At 42.1% G+C, this 19,104-nt stretch overlaps 1 protein-coding gene and 1 long non-coding RNA gene across 5 annotated transcripts in view; both read right to left on the bottom strand.

Moving 5' to 3' along the window:
• LOC306974783 overlaps positions 1-19,104 on the bottom strand; it is a 321,619-nt gene that overhangs the window by 243,881 nt on the left and 58,634 nt on the right. The window lies entirely within an intron of this gene.
• Positions 1-19,104, bottom strand: part of sema6a (sema domain, transmembrane domain (TM), and cytoplasmic domain, (semaphorin) 6A) — a 193,199-nt gene that overhangs the window by 122,711 nt on the left and 51,384 nt on the right. For all 4 annotated transcript variants that reach the window (XM_079571681.1, XM_079571679.1, XM_079571682.1 and 1 more), the window contains exon 2: positions 1,437-1,574. In XM_079571681.1, the coding sequence (XP_079427807.1) occupies positions 1,437-1,533 (97 nt within the window). In that variant the 5' untranslated portion in view covers positions 1,534-1,574. The remainder of the gene's footprint in view (positions 1-1,436; positions 1,575-19,104) is intronic.

Here is a 19,104-nt window from a genome sequence, read left to right as displayed (position 1 = left end):
CCGGTGTGTTTTAAATGTCTCGTCTTCGTGTTGAGTGGAATTTAAAGATTTTCACAGTTTCAGATTACATAGAGATTATCCTACATTATCCTATAGATTAAATGAAAACCCTTTAGAATCTTCCTACAGATCATTTAGACAGAAGATGTTTGTTTGGTAGCCACGAGGATGTGACAGGCTGAGGACAGAACCAGTGATGCCTAAAGATGTTTGTGCAGAATAGAATAATACAATACCTAAATTTGGCCCAAAATGACTGACAATAAGTACATTTGTTTTATCTGCTGTAGTTTAGTATTAATATTTGGGCTGCAACTAACGATTATTTTGTAAATGATTAGTCTATCGATCATTTTTACGATTAATCCATTAATCGCTTGGCTGTGAATGGTGTAGGAAAATTTGATTGTTTCCATGTTGATGGAGTAAACTCAAAGTGAATGTTTGTAGGAGGCTGTTGGTGCTAATTCTGTTTTCTGATTGGATGAGACACAAACAGATATTCATGAAATTTACAATGCACAAAACACTGCAGACCCGAACTATAAAAACAAAGTAGGTTTTCATCAAAAATGCTATTAAAAAAAAAACCCATTGCTCTATTTGAGTGTGTGTGAAAGCGATTAATCGATTACTAAAAGAGTTGTCGACTATTTCAATAATCGATTAGTCGTGGATTAATCGTTTCAGCCCTAATTAAGTAAAAAAAAAAAAAAAAGCCTCCCAAAATTCAACCTCAGCTTCTCTGAGACACTCCCCTGCTGAAAACACTGGTGGTTATAAACACTTTAATCTGGTCCCTTTGGATTTCTGAATGACCTAACTCTTAAAGACATATTCAGAAAGGTTGACAGCTGTAAATTTAAAAATAAAATTAAAAAAAAGAACAATATAAGATTGTTTCTGTATTTACAGGGTCAAAGGTCATTTGTCTGTCTGGTCTTGTTTGTGCCTAGAACCATAAATAGCAAGTCTTTTTATGGTTAAGAGCAAACAACCATGACCATAAATTGGTTATTGTTGTTTGGACCAGTACAATGAACTGGTTACAACTGCACAGTTACAACCAGATGGAAATAGCAACTATAGCAACAAAAGTGTATTTATGTAATTACATTATAAATGTTCAAGAAAACTTAAAAAAAACATTGTAGTTTACTTTTCCCAGTGAAATGAAGATGCATAACCTCAGCCCAGTGTAAAGACTGTAAATGACAGGATCCATGGTTACTTGGTAATACTTGATTGCAATTTTGCAAAAACGATTTACCCCTAACCATCCCTAGCTGTCTCACCATTTTCATCTTTTTACTCCACACTACTGTGCTTAAAAGCAAAGTGCGCCCAAAAGGCTGGCACTAATGAAGCAGTAACCATGACAAAAGGTAACGAGCTAAGCTAATGATAAGGTTGCAGTGAGGTGAAGTGTTTCTCACAGTTGCCGTGGGAGATGCTGATGGGCTCGGAGTCCTCGGGGAAGCCTGCCCCGGCCAGCTGCAGCAGGCTGAAGAGGAGGGCGAGCTCTGGCCTCATGGTCGCTGCACGCTGCTGCGGTCCACTGTGCAGGCCTCACTCTGTGAGAAGAGAGAGACAGAGGAGAATGAGGGGTTAGGACCGTCTGTCTGGCAAACGCATCACTGCTCGGGCACATGCGGTCAAGGACACATAACATCTAAATACCAGTTATATTACATATTTGTTTTGGGACGCTTGTTTCAATGTTTTTTCCTTTTCAATCTAAAAATATGGTAGTTGCCAAACTTTGAGCCGCCAAAAGCTTTACCACTGTGTCCTGGCACTCTGTGGAGTAATATACCCGCACTATCATGGAATTCATCCAGTTTCATCAAACCAATTCTAAGATGATAATATGGCGGTCCATCATTTGAGAAAAAACAAATAATCTTTAATCAAAAGCAACCAAGTAACCGTAATCAACACTTGGAGTAGCAGTTTAAGCGTTTTGCACAGCCCGCCGGCACATCTGACAGACATCTATTTATAAATGCATTTTCGATGACTCAAGTGGGCCACGCAGCAAGCACAACAGGATTAATTGGATTAGGGAGGTAATATGCGTCACAGATCGATACTCTGCCTGTCACAGCTCTAGTGCAGTGGGATTTAGACTGTAAAGTTATCCACACGACTGGAGATGGCGTGATGGGTCGTTTCCTTCCTGTCAATCTGCTTTTTGAGATGCAAGACATAAAATCCGTAATGTGTAAGAGATGTGTTCACGCAGAGCCAAGGAGAAAGGCAACTGTAATAACCCACGTTTAACTTCTTCTTTATCTCGGCGCAAAGTGAAACATGCTACAGGGAGGTCCGCACATCAAAAGGATAAGAGAAGTCTTTTGTGTTTGCCTGGAGAGTGTGGTATGGTCTGCATGCACAAAAGACTGAAATATTTTTTTTGATTCTGTAGTTCCTGCTTATGAAAAAGAAAAGTCTCTCATATCTTTGTAGTTGTAAAGCTCTACACCTTAGTTCTAATTTCTTGCTATTGAACAAAAAGATGTTGGCTCTATAGTGTTTTATAAAAGCTTTATAGAAAGTATGAATGGTTCAGATTTTTTTCCCCGTTCAGTACAATCTCAAAAAAGTATACTTGACCTTCAGAGTACAATTAAGATCGTAACTGTATTAAGTAATTGCAATTGTAAAGGGGAGATGCAGCACAGTTTGCAAACCATTATTATAAAAACACACTGGGGGGATGCAGAGTTTAAGGTCAAAAGGTTTTTGCAAGTCCAAAGTAGACGCACCATTCAAAAGGGGCTTAAAAATGAACTTAAAACATTACGTTGGGTGCCTCAGCATTGGAGTTTTATGTTTTATAATTTGAAATTTTGCCTCTGTAAGAATTATCCATCCATCCAGCCGTCCGAGCTGCCCAAATCTCATTGCACCAGCACGTATGGCTCCTCATGCAGGTCCACAGGAGGACGGCCTCACGATTCTCAGGCCTGTTGGTCTCTCATAAGGAGCTTCTGAACCGCTCTTTGTCTAACCCGCCGTCACCTAGGACCTGTTTGCCCTGGGAGACCCTACCCTGGGGCACCAAGCCCCCGACAACAGAGCTTCCAGGATCATTCGGGTGCTCAAACCCCTCCACCAGGTTAAGGTGGCGGTTCCGGGAGGGGTCTGTAAGAATTAAATAACAACAATAAAGTAAGTTTTCTTGAATTGGTGAAGGCTTTGACTGGCAGCTGGTAGGAATATGAAGTTAAAAGACTAACAACACGTTTCGATTTAAGGCGCAGTTTAAAGCTTCAGCATGATGTCACAAACACACTTTGGGGGGTCATTTACCAAGCCTTTGCTCATGTGCAAAACAAGTGGTACATGCAAAAGTGGAACAGTGGCTGAGTTTGTACTCACACAGCATTCTCCCATTTACATGCTGGATTTGAGGTTTTAACAATGTCACAACTGCTTCCAGGAAGTACAGAATGAAGCGCTGACACCGTAGAAGAAGAAACAAGGATTACGCAAAACAGTGAATGCAGTGAAATACTACGATAACATGGCTAAAAGCTTTATATAAAAAGTGTCATTTTATTCAAAGACAGATGCTTTCCTGCCTCTTGTATTGTTATTTCTGTAAGGACAATATTCTCTGCCAATATGGGCCTAAAGCAGGGAACTATCAAACCTCAAACAATAAGTCAGCTGTCAAACGCTTTCACCTGTTGCTTTCATTCCCCACTTCCTGTGCATTAAATCATTTAATTTCATTAGCATATGCAAAGTAGCTGTCCCCTTAACAAGACAATCTCCTAATGCAGCGTATACGAGGACAACAGAGCAAGAATTTATTGCAGATGCTGGGAAAAAAAAGTCTAACATCTTCATTGCAGCAACTTCCTCACCGCAAACAAATCACCTCCATAAATCATCCCGGACAATTATTGCGTGTGTAATCTAATCAAGAATAAAGCATTTCATTTGCATAAGCACCTTGAGTTTTTGTCACACAGGTGCATTGGAAAATTGAACAGAATTGCATTCGCTATACAGAGGTTGTTTATCCCGGGCTGCTGTACGTCCGACTTTAGCGGAAGATGGCGAAAGTAGTTTTTGTAGTTCTTTGTCATGCCCGCCTCTCTCTCTCTCTCTCTCTCTCTCTCTCTCTCTCTCTCTCTCTCTCTCTCTCTCTCTCTCTCTCTGTCTCTCTCCCTCCATGCTCCCGTGAATCTCATTGAGGAGTGGAATGAAAACACTATTCACTGGCAGAATGGCGCTAACACTGAGGAGAATACCAACACTAAAGCCTGGATACGACCTTGATCTTTCGATGCACCCCCCTCCTCCATAGTGCTCCCTGGCCCAACCCCTCTCAGACTAGCACTGTTTTGTTGCACTCCGCACTCCGTACTGTATAAAGAAAGAAAATACATGCTTAAACGGATTTTCCTCAGCCCATAACCTTTCCAAAAGCGGAGGGGGGGCAGCGCGGCGCAGCGCTCATTCCGACTTTGTCTCACTGCAAAACCCACTCAAAGTGAACTGGAGAAACAAACTGCTTCAAATCATTTGGTTCAGAAAGTTCATGTTTATGCCGCTCTATGAAAAAGCATGGTGAAATATGCAGACAAATAAGTTACTGTAAATTTATTGCGCAGTAAATATAAGTAGCCCCAACTGCCTAACATCCATTTACGCAACATAAATTCTTGTAAACAACACAGTGCATGACTTAAAGGAACAGGCCACCATTTTTCCATACTGAGATATGTTCTTGCCTGAACTTAGTGGAGTTGATGCGTACCTGTCTGGTCTGTCAGTCCCACAAAACGACCAAAGATGTTGTTAGCATTTGGCTTCTCCCAATGTATTCCTATGGCTCCAAACGGGGGTGAAGTTGGAAGCTACCCAGCTCTTTCACGGGAACGCACAAAGACCAGACAGGTACGTATCAACTCGTCTAAGCTCAGAGAAGAACATATCACAGTATGGAAGAACTGTGTGCCCTCAGTCACGCAAAAAGACCAAAGGTGTTGTTAGCATTTGGCTCCTCCCAGCATATTCCTATAGCTCCAAACGAGGTGAAGTTATGTATCAACTTGTCTAAGCTCAGGTAAGAACATGTCTCAGTATGGAAAAACGGTGGCCTGTTCCTTTAATATGCGCCAATGCTTTTATTACACTACACTGAGATGGAGTAATTGGTACTTCTGAGCACTAAGTACAAACAACTGCTTTTTTTCAGTAAGATGCCTTGCTAACTTTTACAGCGCTGTCAGATGTCTGCTTTTCTTTCAGTGCAAGTCAGTGAATCTCGACATGGCAGGGACTGTTTTAGCGTCTGAACCTTGACCACAAGTCGCGCGGTAATTGACTGATTGATGAGCAGGAAGTAGCATGTAGCAGAAGGTTAGCCCCTGGGGAAAACGGCGGCTAATGACAAATGGAGGCCGCGCGCTGCTGAGGGAGGCAAAGTGAAATGGATGTGTAATTGTATTTTCTGATATAGGACCTGATTATGTCGCAATCAAATGTGCCCAGGAAAAGAGCTGTGTGTTTGGTGCCTACGGTATATAAATGTCGCCTCGGAAACATATATATTTTTCCGCCAAGGCAATGAAAGGTTCAATTGAATTCTAGATATTAATAAAAATATTTCTCATTAAAAATATGGCATTTGTCCAAACTATATTAATTGAATTTTGCAGGTGGAAAACATATTGATTTAGAAGGGCGGGATTTACCGTTTTACTTCTGTTTCAATTTCGTGTTTGTAATATCAGTCGTACTGGAGTTGTCCATCTTCGACAAGAGCTGCACTCGACTTTCCACCTCTCATCCAAGAAGCTTTGCCAACTACTCTAAAAGAATCCTGACAACAGGCGGGTTAGATAAAGACCGCTGGAAGGGGTTAGCCATATCGTGGTTCCACCCCTCTTTATTCAAAGGCCACGCTTAACCTGTTTATAAACAACCTTTATTGTTACGTATCAGTCTCAACAACCAGATCACTGCTGCTATTGATCTGCCCTGGGCTGTGTCTCAGCCTCATTAGCATCACAGTGTCCTTCAAACTTGAGTCGGAGGAGACTGCTTTACAGAGGGGAAAGATTACAAGCAGATACGAGCAGTAGAGAAGTGGGACTAGGACAAAGCAACCTCTCCTAGTGGTCAATATTTGGGTTTGCTAGTTCCAGAAACATATGGCTCATTATGTTGAAGACATTAGGGCTGCTCGATTATTGAAAAAATAATAATCACGATTATTTTTGTCACAATGGAAATCACAATTATTCAAACGATTATTTGTTGTCTTTAAAAAAAAAGTATTTATTTTATTTACATATATATATTAATACAAAAAAATGCTGAATATTTTCTGTTTTCGGAACAGTCGTAAAAGTACAAATGATTTCAAGTTTGCCTCGATTAAGGAGAGGTCTCTGTTTCACACCTGCCCCCTGCTGGCCAGCCCTCACACCTGCACAAGTAAACTGAGCAGAGCGGCCTGATGACATCATCAAACAGAGCTGTTTGTTTTTATGTCAGGCAAAAGCATGAGCCATGGCACGTGAAATATTCCCAGCTCCATGAAATAATGAAAAAATAATAATAAAAAAAAATATATATATATATGCTAATTTTGTAATCGTTTAGTGTAATAATCGGAATTGTAATCGAATTTCGATTAATTGCACAGTCATAGAAGACATGCTACCTCACTTGCAGTAGTGTCATGTCATATCATATCATGTTGTTGACTTGGCTGGGAGCTACACATAGTCTAACTCCAAGCAGTACAACGCTACAATACACCCACCTTGCACACAGGCGGGTCGGTGTGGATTTCCTCTCATAAACCCGCGTACACCAGGAAAAACAGTAGTGCAGCCTGTGCCATCTCCTCAGGCTTTTAATAGATAATAACATTTTGAGAACCTCTGCTGCTTCCCCCCTTACATCTCCCTGTCTGTCGTGCAAGGAGCAGCGCAACTGTGTGTGTGTGAGAACCGTGGAAGAGGGTAGACTTAATCAAGCCGCACGCTGGCAGGAAGCCACCAGCAGGTAATAAAAAAACACAAAGACCCCCCACTTTGGCTCTACGCAAGCAGCATCTTTTGATTAACTATACTCTACACGCATGTACACACACACTCTCCGCTCAACTAGTGAGAAATGCCCATGGCCAGACAAGAAGCTCATAGTAAACATTCCATGCAGCATAACGTGGGTTTCAAGAAGTCGGGCTGTTTCCGATTGGCAGCGAGCGGTCCCGTGAGGTCGACCCAGCCAAAACAGCATTAGCTCCGACAATAAACACTTTATCAGGCTAAATGATGTTTAACGCTAATGTTGCACTCACAATTTAGAAGTAGTTACGTGGAAGTAAAATATACAGGCGGGATTGCGGTGAACGGGGTCAACGAGAAGCGCCCGGGAAAACAGGGAGGGAGGCCAATGAGGGCAATGAAGTGGGTTTGGCAATGGGAAATTAAAGCAATGTGTGAAATAACGCTGCGTTTCAAGAGATTACTGTTTGGTTGTAGGGCTAAAACTTCACATAACTATTCATCTGGTCCCTCAGAATAGAACGGTCATAGCTAGAAGGCAGCATTGCAAAAAGCTAACCCAATGAAGCTCCAAACCAATGTAACTACAGTAAGAGCGGGAACTATTTGAGTATGATGACGTCACAAAAATAGGTGAGACTCTGCACTCCGAACGGCCGGCCAGTGTGTTGTTTTAGCCTGTTTGCGTGTGTGTTCCCTTCCATCCTCCCTGTTGACGCATGCCTGCTACTAATATAAGTGCCTGCACATGGCACAGAGGTATAGAATGGCTGACCTGTTAGCGTGAGGACACTGGAGTCGTCCGCTGCGTGTCTCTGCCTATGTCGTCAGTTTGTGCGCTCACCTCTGTCTATAATGGACCAAGGGGAAAGTGTCCTGGGATAAGGTTCTTTTTTAAAAGGGCCGGCCTCCTGTAAATGTGTTGTGACAGCTATGATACAAGCAGGACGTCTGGAGTGTATATTTGGACGCCTGGGCAGTGTCTGCAGATTGGTGCTGATGGCTGTACACATAACAGGGATGCCATAGAGACGGGGTCGCTTACCGGTAATATACGGCGTGTTATGGCCTGTTGCATAGGGCTGGAAAAAGTAGCCTATAGTCAAAGGAAGTGAAGCTTAAAATAAGTTCTTACTCATAACTCAACTCTGGCAACTAAACATGCAACAGGAAGTACAGGATTGACGACGACTGTACTGCTGGTACATTATACAGCAAGCAGTGAGAAATCAAGGAAAAGTGCTTGTAAAAGTAGCCCAGAAATATTCAAACACTAAAAGCGTGCCGTGCAATCACATGCTCCAGCAGAAAGTGTTCTTTTATATATATATAGTTTACTAAGTGGCAGATTTTCTTCAAACCTTCAGTTGAATAAGTAAGTAAGTACTTTATTTGTCATTGTTCAAGTGTTAGCCCTGAGCCACGCCGCCACTGTGGGCCAACCTGACCAGCATGTTTTTGGAGGCCGGGGAAACCGGAGTGCTGCCTTCAGTGCTCCTCTGATCCTTTGAAACGGTGCAGCGCCCCCTGGGTTTGTCCCTGTTTCAGAGCGTGGTGTCCTGCACTGGTCAACTCCACCTCCTCCTGCAGTTCCCTCCACTCCATAACATTCATTCACCATCTTCTAGGGAGAGCTTAGCAGCTGATCTCTTTAATTCTCCAGTGAACGTCCATTAGCCAGAACAATAGTAGGGGTGGCTTAGCTGTGAGTCTTGCCCGGATACCTCCTCGTTTGTCCCTTTTTGTTTCCTGTAGCGCCTGTGATGCCTCCACTGTGCTGCAGGTGTGGGGGGCTCTTGGTGCCTTGTCAGTGTTTCAGCAGAGGACATTTGTAGGTCTCAAATGTCTTTAGCTCATAAACTAGCTGTTGTACTTTTAAACAAACTTTTAAAGCTGCTTCCTTCAGGACCATTATGGAATCTCAGCAGTAAAAACAAAACAAACAAAAAAATCACCAAATCCCACTAAACACGGCAGTTGTACAAAAGTATCCAGTAAAACAATGTGGAACACAGAAACCACAAATGCAGTTCACAGAAAAAGGCAAAAACGCAGCTGTACCAAGAGAGAGGCAAGTTGCTGCTTGTTGTCGCCATGACAACAACAAAGGTAAATGATACTGCAATCAAATCGCTTTTATAGAAACACAACTTACGTATTTTTTATGAGATCGCAAATGTTTAGACAAGTGTGAAACAAAACATGTATTTCTCTTGTCACGACACCTCGCTGTCGGGAGAGTTTACCTTTTCAGAGAGTAACCAGATCTACTTCTTTTTATTCCCTACAAGGTTACTTGCCATGCTATCTTGTCCTTTATGTTAGATTTCAACCAGCTTTTAAGGAACTTTAAGAATATATATTATATAGCTCACTCTAACCAAAACAGCACATGATATATCCACACAAACATACATCAGAAATAGATCATATAAATCCTAAACTTGAAGAAATATAGTTGGTGTTACTGGGTTGTCCCTCTCATATGTGGACTAAAAATAATCCACTTCAAAATGTAGTCGAGGGATTTTTACAATGCCAATAATAGTGTTGGCTTTAGATGAGGCAAACACCTGGTTGGAAATGAAGTCTTTCTATTCTGGAGCAAGATACGCTCAAGTAGCAAATTTAGTACTTTAAAGCTTGGCAAATCGACTAAAATTGACTAAAAAGTACTTCTTTGTGGGTTACAAATCAGTGGAGGATGCAAGCTGGATTTTTACTGGCTTTTGAACAATGGTGGATAATTCCAGCTACTTCAGAGGAGAAAGCGTGGAGGCAATCTCACAGAGCGCAAATAGAACTACCGCAGGAGTGTGAAAAAACCCCACTGCTCGAAAAAGAAAGAAGAAAAAACATGCCCAACTAAGAACTTTTACTGCAAAGTTAAACCGAGTTACACGGGCCAGCGTCCAGGGCTGCACATCAACGGGAGAGAGAAGAGTTTTAAGCTAGCAAGAGAATTGAGGGAAGTGTAGAGCGAAGACTGCGAGGTGTGAATAAGGCATTGATCTGCCATATGGGAATAGAAAATGGAAGCGGCTCCAAACACGCGGGGATCCCAAACGGGGCGGATACCCTGGCAGGTGTTTACTCTTGTCAGCTGTGGCCTGATAAACTGGAGGCGAGGCAGGAGGAGCTGTCTGCCTGAACCCAGGAGGACCCGATAAGAGCAGGCAACTAAGGGAGGAACCTGACGTCCTCTGCAACAACAGTCTCCAAGCTATCACCGGTTCAAGAAAGACTTCAAGAGATGTCTTTAGCCAAGTAATAACCTTTTGTGTTTGCAAGAATGCACAAATATCTTCAATGAGCTTACAAAAACACCAATTTCACAACTCATGCTACCAAGTGTGATGTTAAAAGACTTATTTCTTAAGATCCTTAACATTACTGTACATTCCTATTGCGGAGACTTGATGGAAATCAGACTCGCATACTCCCCCACACTGTCCTTGAGCTATCACAAACATAAAGCCTTTCCGAGTCCCCCCCCCATTTTCTGTTAGATGCTGCTTTCAATTGGGATACATGTGAGGCAGGCAATCCATCATGGTTCGATTATTAAAAGACAATGTAATGGACGTGAATGAGGCGCCCCCATCACTACGGACCCTTTTACGGAGGCGGGAAGAGCGTCTCAAAGAGGTGACGGATTGTGTTGGGAAGGATGCCAACGGGGAGTCGAGGAAAAAAAGGAAAAAGAAGAAAAAAAAAACAGACTAGAGGGACATTGGAAAGACGAGAGAACACAGAGGGACTACAGGGGCACAGCGCCAAGCGGGAAAGAGCACCAGCTATCAAAGACATGGAGATAAGCTGCCGTCTTTATAACTCGGATGCAAGAGCTATTAGGGTCGGACATGCTTCTGCGCTTCCTAATCATTACAAATAATTATCTGCAGCGTGCCTGTGGGTGGTCATAGCAGCCACATGGCAAATAGATTTTTGTTATATTATGCACTTATAATGTGGAGTCTCCAAGTCAGTGTTTGATTTTGTCTAGTGCCATGATTCTAACAAACTAGTAAGCCCTCAGTAGTGTTTCGTCAAAGTTGTAAATAGCTGTTATCTGTACTAGGTTGTTTCGAATGGAAGACGTTTTGCTTCAGGGTGGTGCTGATACAGAACAATAGGCCATTAAGGTGAAGTCTGTAAGTTGAAATGTTTTACAAATTTAATAGATTGTGTATAATTGACCGCCTGGGCCTTTGATGTAACGGAAGTGGTATTACATAACTATATTTTTTTCGAAAGGATCTCCCTTATCATCTCAGCAACCAGAATCAGAATCCCATAACTTTGACCAATGAGACAAGATTTCCTGTAAACTGGTCCAATAAGGATGGGAATAGGAGGGAGCTTGATCGTTTCAATCAGGAGGAGGGGCTTGATTGTGTCCTCTCGAATCTTAAAGCAGTACTAAGTAACTTGTTCACCTTAATAAATCATTTTCGTGGACCCTCTGTGGCTAATACAAGTGTTAATGGGATGATTGGGGGGTCTTTCATCTGCCCCTGGTGTCTCTGGCCAGAGAACCACACTTGCTGCTTTCCCTGCACCGGGTCGGAGGCGCAATACACACTAATGGAATCACGAAGAAGAAGCTAACAGGCTAACGGGCAAAGCTAACTGCGGGCTAGCACCACTTAAACAGTATTTACAGCCAAGTTTGAGTGAAAAAAATGATCTCCATTGTGTAATTGGATGTACAATATCCCGCTCTCCCTTTGTCTTTTCTGTCAGTGTAGTATTTATTCTCACGGACAATTAATGAGTAAAAAAACCATGACATGCTACGACACCTGCAGTGGCGCTTATGGCCTCTAGTGGCATGAGCTACTTAGTTCTGCTTTAATCACTTCAATGAGGTGAAATCTAGGAATGATTCAAATTAGATCAAATCCAGAGAATGTGAGAACTGATGAGGGGTGAACCCGTACTGAAACAGGTCTAAATGAGGACAAACGATTTTACTAAAGCGTGTTCAAATCGTTGCTAAACCGAGACTTTCAGCGAGGGGCTAATGGCACGTCATCCCTCATACCTTCAGAAAGAGTTTGTAAATTCAACTCGTAAATCACATGAACTGAAGTCGTCTCCTGGATGAGAGGTGAAACGTCTTCAAACCCAACCAACTTTTCTGAAAACTTTCACATTTCGATACTTCCACAAACCATGATCAAAGCAGTGGTAAAATGCATTCTGAACTGAATTTTGTACAACTCAGCGGCAGGACGGCAGGGAAAAAAGTGGAAAATAAACTGTACAAGAGGAAGAGAGATAAGGAAAGGGAAAAGGGAGTACACGTCGGAGAACGATCCAAAGTGAGCCGACATCACACCAGGCCTGCCACCAAATCAAGCGCCTAAAGAGATCACAGAGGAGCGAGAAGTACCTACAAACTTGCGACATTGTTTCTAAAAAAGTAGGTCAAGAACTCTGAGAGGCGCTGGGGGAGCGGTGATGAGTTCCCCCAATGACTGGCAAATCTGCGCAGCTTAACTTTTAGACGAGGAAGATGTCACAGCGCAGAGTGTGTGAAGTTTCAAAAATATAAATGATATTCTGACATGAAGTCTCCCGACAGAGTAGCGTCTCGGAAGCCACTTTTACCCAACCTGATCAAGCTCCCAATATTCATCGTTTCACACAATAGCGGATCAATTTTGCAAAGATTAGCACATTGAGCTTGCCCCACTTTTCTGTCATTACAGTTTTTGTGTTCAGGTTGGTGAAAATTAAAAATGACCACGTCGGGTTGTAGAGTCTTTACTTCTAAAATGTTGGTGTGCGTTTTAGTTGGATTACAAAGATCGTGCAAAGTCTGGCAGAAAATAAGTCAACCGCAAAACCAAAGATAATTCTGTCTCAACTCCTCACCCCAGGCCAACCTCTGTTTTGAAATCGCCACTATCCTCCCCTCCCCTCCTCTCCCTTATCTGTTTAATTCTTCTTCAACTCTTTTCATCTCATGGCGCCGGCTGTTCCTCATGCTTTGTCTAGAAAACAAAACAGGAGGAAAAAAAAAAGGCATTTCTGTATCAAAATAAGACTCCCCACCTGGAGACGATCGCCCACAAACACCCAGGCGACGGATTACGGAGATAGAGACCCGGCAGAAAGACAAGTCTGACGCATTTAAATATCAGAACCTTTCGCGAAGCTGTCAATCAAAGGCGGCTCCTGATAAGAACACGACCTTCTCCCTCGATATACAGGTCCCTTCGCTTTGATAATGAATCTCCCAAATATCACAAACGCATCCTGCTTTTAGTCAGTTATTCAAACAGGATGCGAAGTACTGTACTCAGGAAAAAACACCTGAATCACATTTGTGCATGAACCCATCAGTGATGAAGAGCACACGGTGAACAAAGGGATAAAGTTGAGACTAAATGGTTTTGGAAGAGTGAAAATTAAAGGGATTTGTTAAAGGGTTCCCCTCCTGGAACCGCCACCTTAACGTGGTGGAGGGGTTTGAGCACCCAAATGATCCTGGGAGCTCTGTTATAAGGGACTTCGTGCCCCTGGTAGGGTCTCCCATGGCAAACAGGTCCTAGGTGATGGGTCAGACAAAGATCGGTTCAGAAGCCCCTTATGAGAGACCAACAGGCCTGGTTTGAATCATGATGGATGGATGGATGGATGGATGGATGGATGGATGGATGGATGGATGGGTGGATAGATAGATAGATAGATAGATAGATAGATAGATAGATAGATAGATAGATAGATAGATAGATAGATAGATAGATAGATAGATAGATGGATAGATGGATAGATGGATGGATGTCAAAGAGTTCAGTTTGTTCACAATCTGGATGAGAATGAACACTTTAAACACGATGTGACGGCTTCAAATGATGAGGTGACTAAGATCATATCCCCCTGAATGCATGTGTGTGATGTCAGCGAGCATGAGAAGCAATTAGTGTCACGACCGCGATGGAACAAAAGCTGATAACAATGTGTGTGTTCCCCTTCGGGTTATCCCGCGCAAAACAAAATTTGCACAATCCATTTTCAGCCGGTAAATTTAGAATGCATTTCATAGCATCGACTTGAGAAACTTGTAAATAGGATTACTGTTGAGCTTTCGGGCCCCGGTCAAAGGAGCGAAGAGATACAGAATGAACATTTTCAGTGTGACAGTGAGAGATGTCACCGAGCTAAATGCTACATTAACTCCGCGGAGAGAGCAGAGGCTGAGAGAGATCCTGGATTGAGCGAGACCCTGTGGAGCGGCGACGGGGGAGTTGAGACTGTCACACGGAATAATGCGCATTTTACTTGGAAAGTGGCTTTTTGCGAAGGCCGACCCGGGGGGTGCCTTTGGGCGACGCGGCGCCACACCATGCTCTGCTTCGTCACGATCCCGGGCCTCCCAGCTTTCCGAGGCCAGCAGGTCGAGCTAACACTTCAAATCAGGTCGCCTACGATTTCAAACAGATGGAAATGTGTTTTAAAAGTGTATCGGAAGAAAGTCTTGAAAGGCCTGTGTCCTTAGTGAACCGCATGGTAACGGAGAAGGCACTTTTTACGCTTCTACGGGTAAGCATTGCAAAATCTAAAATGCATGAGGTCTAAAAAGATTTTTGTGTAATTTCTCGAAGGGTGAAAAAAAAGGATGCTAACAGAAAGAAGCGCGGTTTGATAGGCTTAAGCAATCCATGCATAAAAGAGATTAGTTTGGGTATTGGGAAAATGCAGCTGAAAGATGCAGTGTTTCTGGGCTGGGGAGCTTTTTGACAAATACAAATGGATGAAGAATCAATAAAACAATAGCAGTAATTCTGGCTCCGGGAGTGGGGTGGTAACTGAGCCTTTTCCACCACAGGCCTTAGGTGTAAATGAGAAAAGTTTCAGTCAATACCATACGGCGGCTTACTAAATGGTTTTTACATGGATATAAAAGGCTCAAGAAGATTTGGAGGAAGAAATTGACTTTTTAGTAATCCGAGCTGGACCTTGACTAAGGGGATATTATTTTTCTAATCAGTATTTCATAGGCATGTTATGGCAATTTCTAGAGTTAAAAGTAAGGTCAGTGTCTATCAGCCAAACCCCGTCTTTCATCAACATGGGCAAAATGAACTCCACATCAAAAGTGCTTTTTAGGAGTTCATTAGAATTGGCTGTTTTAAAGGCGCATTACGCAACATTTTATGCAGAATAAAAAGTTGTTTTTGTGCGTATTTGACCTTGTAGTGACCCAGCGGCTGTGTGAGTGGTCAGCATGGTGCCTTAACTTTCCATTACAGTGGTCTCTAGGACGCCCCAAGATCAATTATTTGGAAGGTTTTCATTGCTGACGATGGGCGATACCACATTTTTTGGAATCTATATAATACCGATACTTTTGGGGTCATTCTTGTCGGCACCGATACTGGTCTTTTCTTATGAGTGAATGTATTTCAATCAATATACATTTCTAAAACTGGTTATTTCAAATAATTAACAGGCCAATTAAAATTATATTACTTGGTTAATTAAACAATGCTAATGTGCTAATTAAATACATACACAAAGTAAAAAAAACCTAAACCAGAACGAGTGGACTGTTTTGGCTCAGAACAAAGATATAAATCATCCCTTTGTGTGACACGCCTTCTTTTTACATAATGCAAATAGTATCAATACTTTTTGCCCAATATCGATACTTAAAAAGTAGCCATTTAATGCTGACCACTCATACAGCCACTTGGTCACTACATGATCGAAAACGCACAAATATCAACTTTTCTTTTCCCATAAAAAAATTGCATAATGCACATTTAAAGGGACTATACGAGTTTAAAAATGTATCAAAAAGTTGTTATTTCGGGTCCGAAGTGCGTCATGCATGAGCTTAACATAGAAGCTGCAGTTACAAGTAAGACCTGAGGTGGCAGTAGTGAGTATAAAATGACCAACTTGCATCTACTTTCTTTAAGTGAAGATACAACATCAAATCTTTTTTTTTCAAGTTGTGTATTTAAATTGGTTGTCCTTCAGAGCAGACATTTGTAAAAAATAAAAAAAAATAAAGCATTTTTATAGTTGCACTATTACTCTCTGAACCGACATTTTCTCTCTATGCCATCGTTCGTTAAAACATAAACATGTCATGGTTTACCTGTACCAACTGTAGCGGAGTTCCCACAAACGGTACCTTCCCATCCCACTAAACAGAAATGTAGCATTGCTTCATTTCACCGCCGCGACTTTTGACCTCGAGGAGCAGATGTTTTTAACCCAGCATCCTCATACACCTGCAGAAAACATCCAACTCCCAAAAATTCCCACCGCATTCACACCAACCCGACATGTGTTCCGTCACTTATACAGATGTTTTTGTTATGTTCGCAGTCTTTGTTGGGACCAAATTGAAGGAGCAGATAGCGGATGTTAGCGGGTGGCCTGAAGGGGTTTGACTAAAAGGTGGGATGACGCTTTTTTTTGTCGTTGTTGTTTCAACCATATGGCGCGGTTTCGCACATCTCGCCCTCCAACTTCCTCCACAATGAAGCAAACAGGTGATATTTTTAGCCGCGAAGATTATATTGCAAATTGTGTTCTGTTAAATCGTCCCGCGTCCGTTTGGTCTGCAAATGTGATTCAATTTTCTGCTGCGCCATCGCTGACAATCATGCGAGCTTTGTTAATGGCTTTTTTCATGTCGAGCCCCCCGTTCATTTGATGCGCCTTCCATTATGCTAAGTGATTGAATGTGTGTCCTTGCTGATAACTGACTGGCTGGCCCCCTGCACCACAACAACGGCCGATCCCATTTAACTGAGCACTAGGCTAATCTCTATTAAGGTAATGTGCGGGCTGCGGGTCGCTAGCAAGACACGCTACACTGTTCAGGCGATTTTAGTGGATAGTGGTTATGCCATTATGGTCAGGTTTAATATTGAATGTTGAACACATACACGAGTTTCATATTAGTTGAAGACACAGGACAATACTTCTTCTCAGACACGGTTTTAAAAACACAACTTTCACCAACTAAATCTCAGTGAATATAGACATGCTATATGTCATGTCAAGAGAAGAACCAGCAGAATTCAATCACTGAGTTAGTTTTGCTCCGCGAGTGTATTTTTAACAGCATGCTAGAGCTAGTGGGAGCACACTAATGCTAATTAGAAATTATAACTGTTAAAAATAGTAATAACAAAAACAGTGATCCTTGTTGAATGTTTTTCCATTAGTCTATTAATGAATATAATAGATCATTGATCTCTAACATCATGACAAGATAAAATATAAGACTTTATTGATCTCACACTGAAGAAAAAAAGGACCATTCACTTTTTCACTCAGAGAAAGGAACTTTTAAGAAAGTCTATCGGAAGCTAAAAAGCTGGATCGGTGCATCTCTATATTAGCATATCTAGGTTAACAATATGACATTCTGTTTACAAAGCCATGAATAGGTTAATCCCTCATCCACACTCAAAGCGCCAGCTGACACATCGATACACGTCATCCTGAGAAGACCAAAGTTACTCTCTAATATCAAGACACTTTTACCAAACTTGTTCTGATCTTGTCCGTGGCCAAACTCTTTTGCCCGTGAAAATTAGCAAGACGAGGAAGAAGTAGCTAAATGCAAGACCTTGTGCATCATGGTCAAAGCAAGTCCAGTGGCCACTTGGCACCAATTCGTTGTGACCAAGGACCCTGGACATTTTCTTTTGCCGATATTTCTTTTCATTGGATTATGTGGCATTAAATACTGATTGGCTTTGTCGTACGGAAGAGCTCTAGCACTGGCTTTATCAATCTGCACAATCACAGTCACATAATGTAAACAGGAACGACCTGGACATAATATAATGAATCCCCCCAGGCGTTATTTCTCACATTTTATGGCCTGAGTCATGTTACCAATGCATCTTTAAGACAAATATAAAACCATACGCCCTCGACTCTGTTTTCCTTCATTTTCTGTTTTGCCAGGAAATGCGCATTTATAACGGAGAGGGAAAGAGCTAAACCTAATTACGCTTGTGTTAGTCCGTCATATTGTGATCCTGATAACAGTGGATCTTGTTTTCCGCCGCTGCATTACATCCAACGGCATTATGAATCATCTGCGATAAAAACAGGACATTCTATCCAGCTCCCGCCGCTGACTGACGACACGTTCTGTGTATTTCCGAAATGAATGCGTCTACAGTGCCGTTATCTCCACGTACCATATTGTTGCGGAGATGCAGTGAGCCCCCCAAAAACTAATGAATAAGATGACAATGCTCTGGCAGACGCATCACCGCGACGCCCACAAACATAGCAGAAAAAAAACAAAAAACAAAGGAGACAAGAAAATGCATTGTGCCCCGGCCCACTGTAAACAATTGTTCTCTCGTCTGCAAAAATGAGCCGGTAGCTTCCTTTGTTATTATATTACAGGATACAACAAGTGACTGGCAGTGGAATGAATGCATGGGCTTGTTTAGCATTAGTAAACCCAATATGGAATGCAAGAAGCTGAAGGAGCACAAAATATCCAATTGTGTGATATATTTAGAGTCTGAGAGCGGCATACAGTATAGATGCAAACACGAAGAGATGTAAGTTGCACGTAATCCTGCAGGAAGCCAGCGTCTCTAAACCTGATTAGAGACAAACCAATCCACGAGTCTGTTAGCGTATAGCCACATGGTTTGAGCGTACAAGCAGGATAAGTCGTATGACAGCATGGACGGGGCCAAAGCACCAATGTGGAGAGGCAGGCACACACTTTGGCTCACCAGGTTACTTACCAGCTAGATTCCATAGATGATCAGGCCAAAAATGGATTTGTATTTTCAAATCTGTTGAAGGAAATAGCTATACGCCATTGCCCTATTAATGTCCTAACAAAAAGTTCTCAAAATTGGCATTGTTACCTTCTATGTAAGTAAAACAATTACACTCAATGCCAATTCATGGATAAAAGCAACATTATTTATGAGCCTTCCCACAACACCCAACAAATATAGACAAGATTTGATTTGGTGATTGTTCCGACCTTTGTTCATCGAGGAACTCCATCTCTCCTACTAAAGACGCTGAATCCTTTTAAACAAAT

The sequence above is a fragment of the Gobius niger genome (genome assembly GCF_951799975.1).
Source record: "Gobius niger genome assembly, chromosome: 1".
Lineage (NCBI taxonomy): Eukaryota > Metazoa > Chordata > Actinopteri > Gobiiformes > Gobiidae > Gobius > Gobius niger.
The sequence above is the reverse complement of the archived record's forward strand: the minus strand, read 5'-3'. Positions and strand labels throughout refer to the sequence as shown.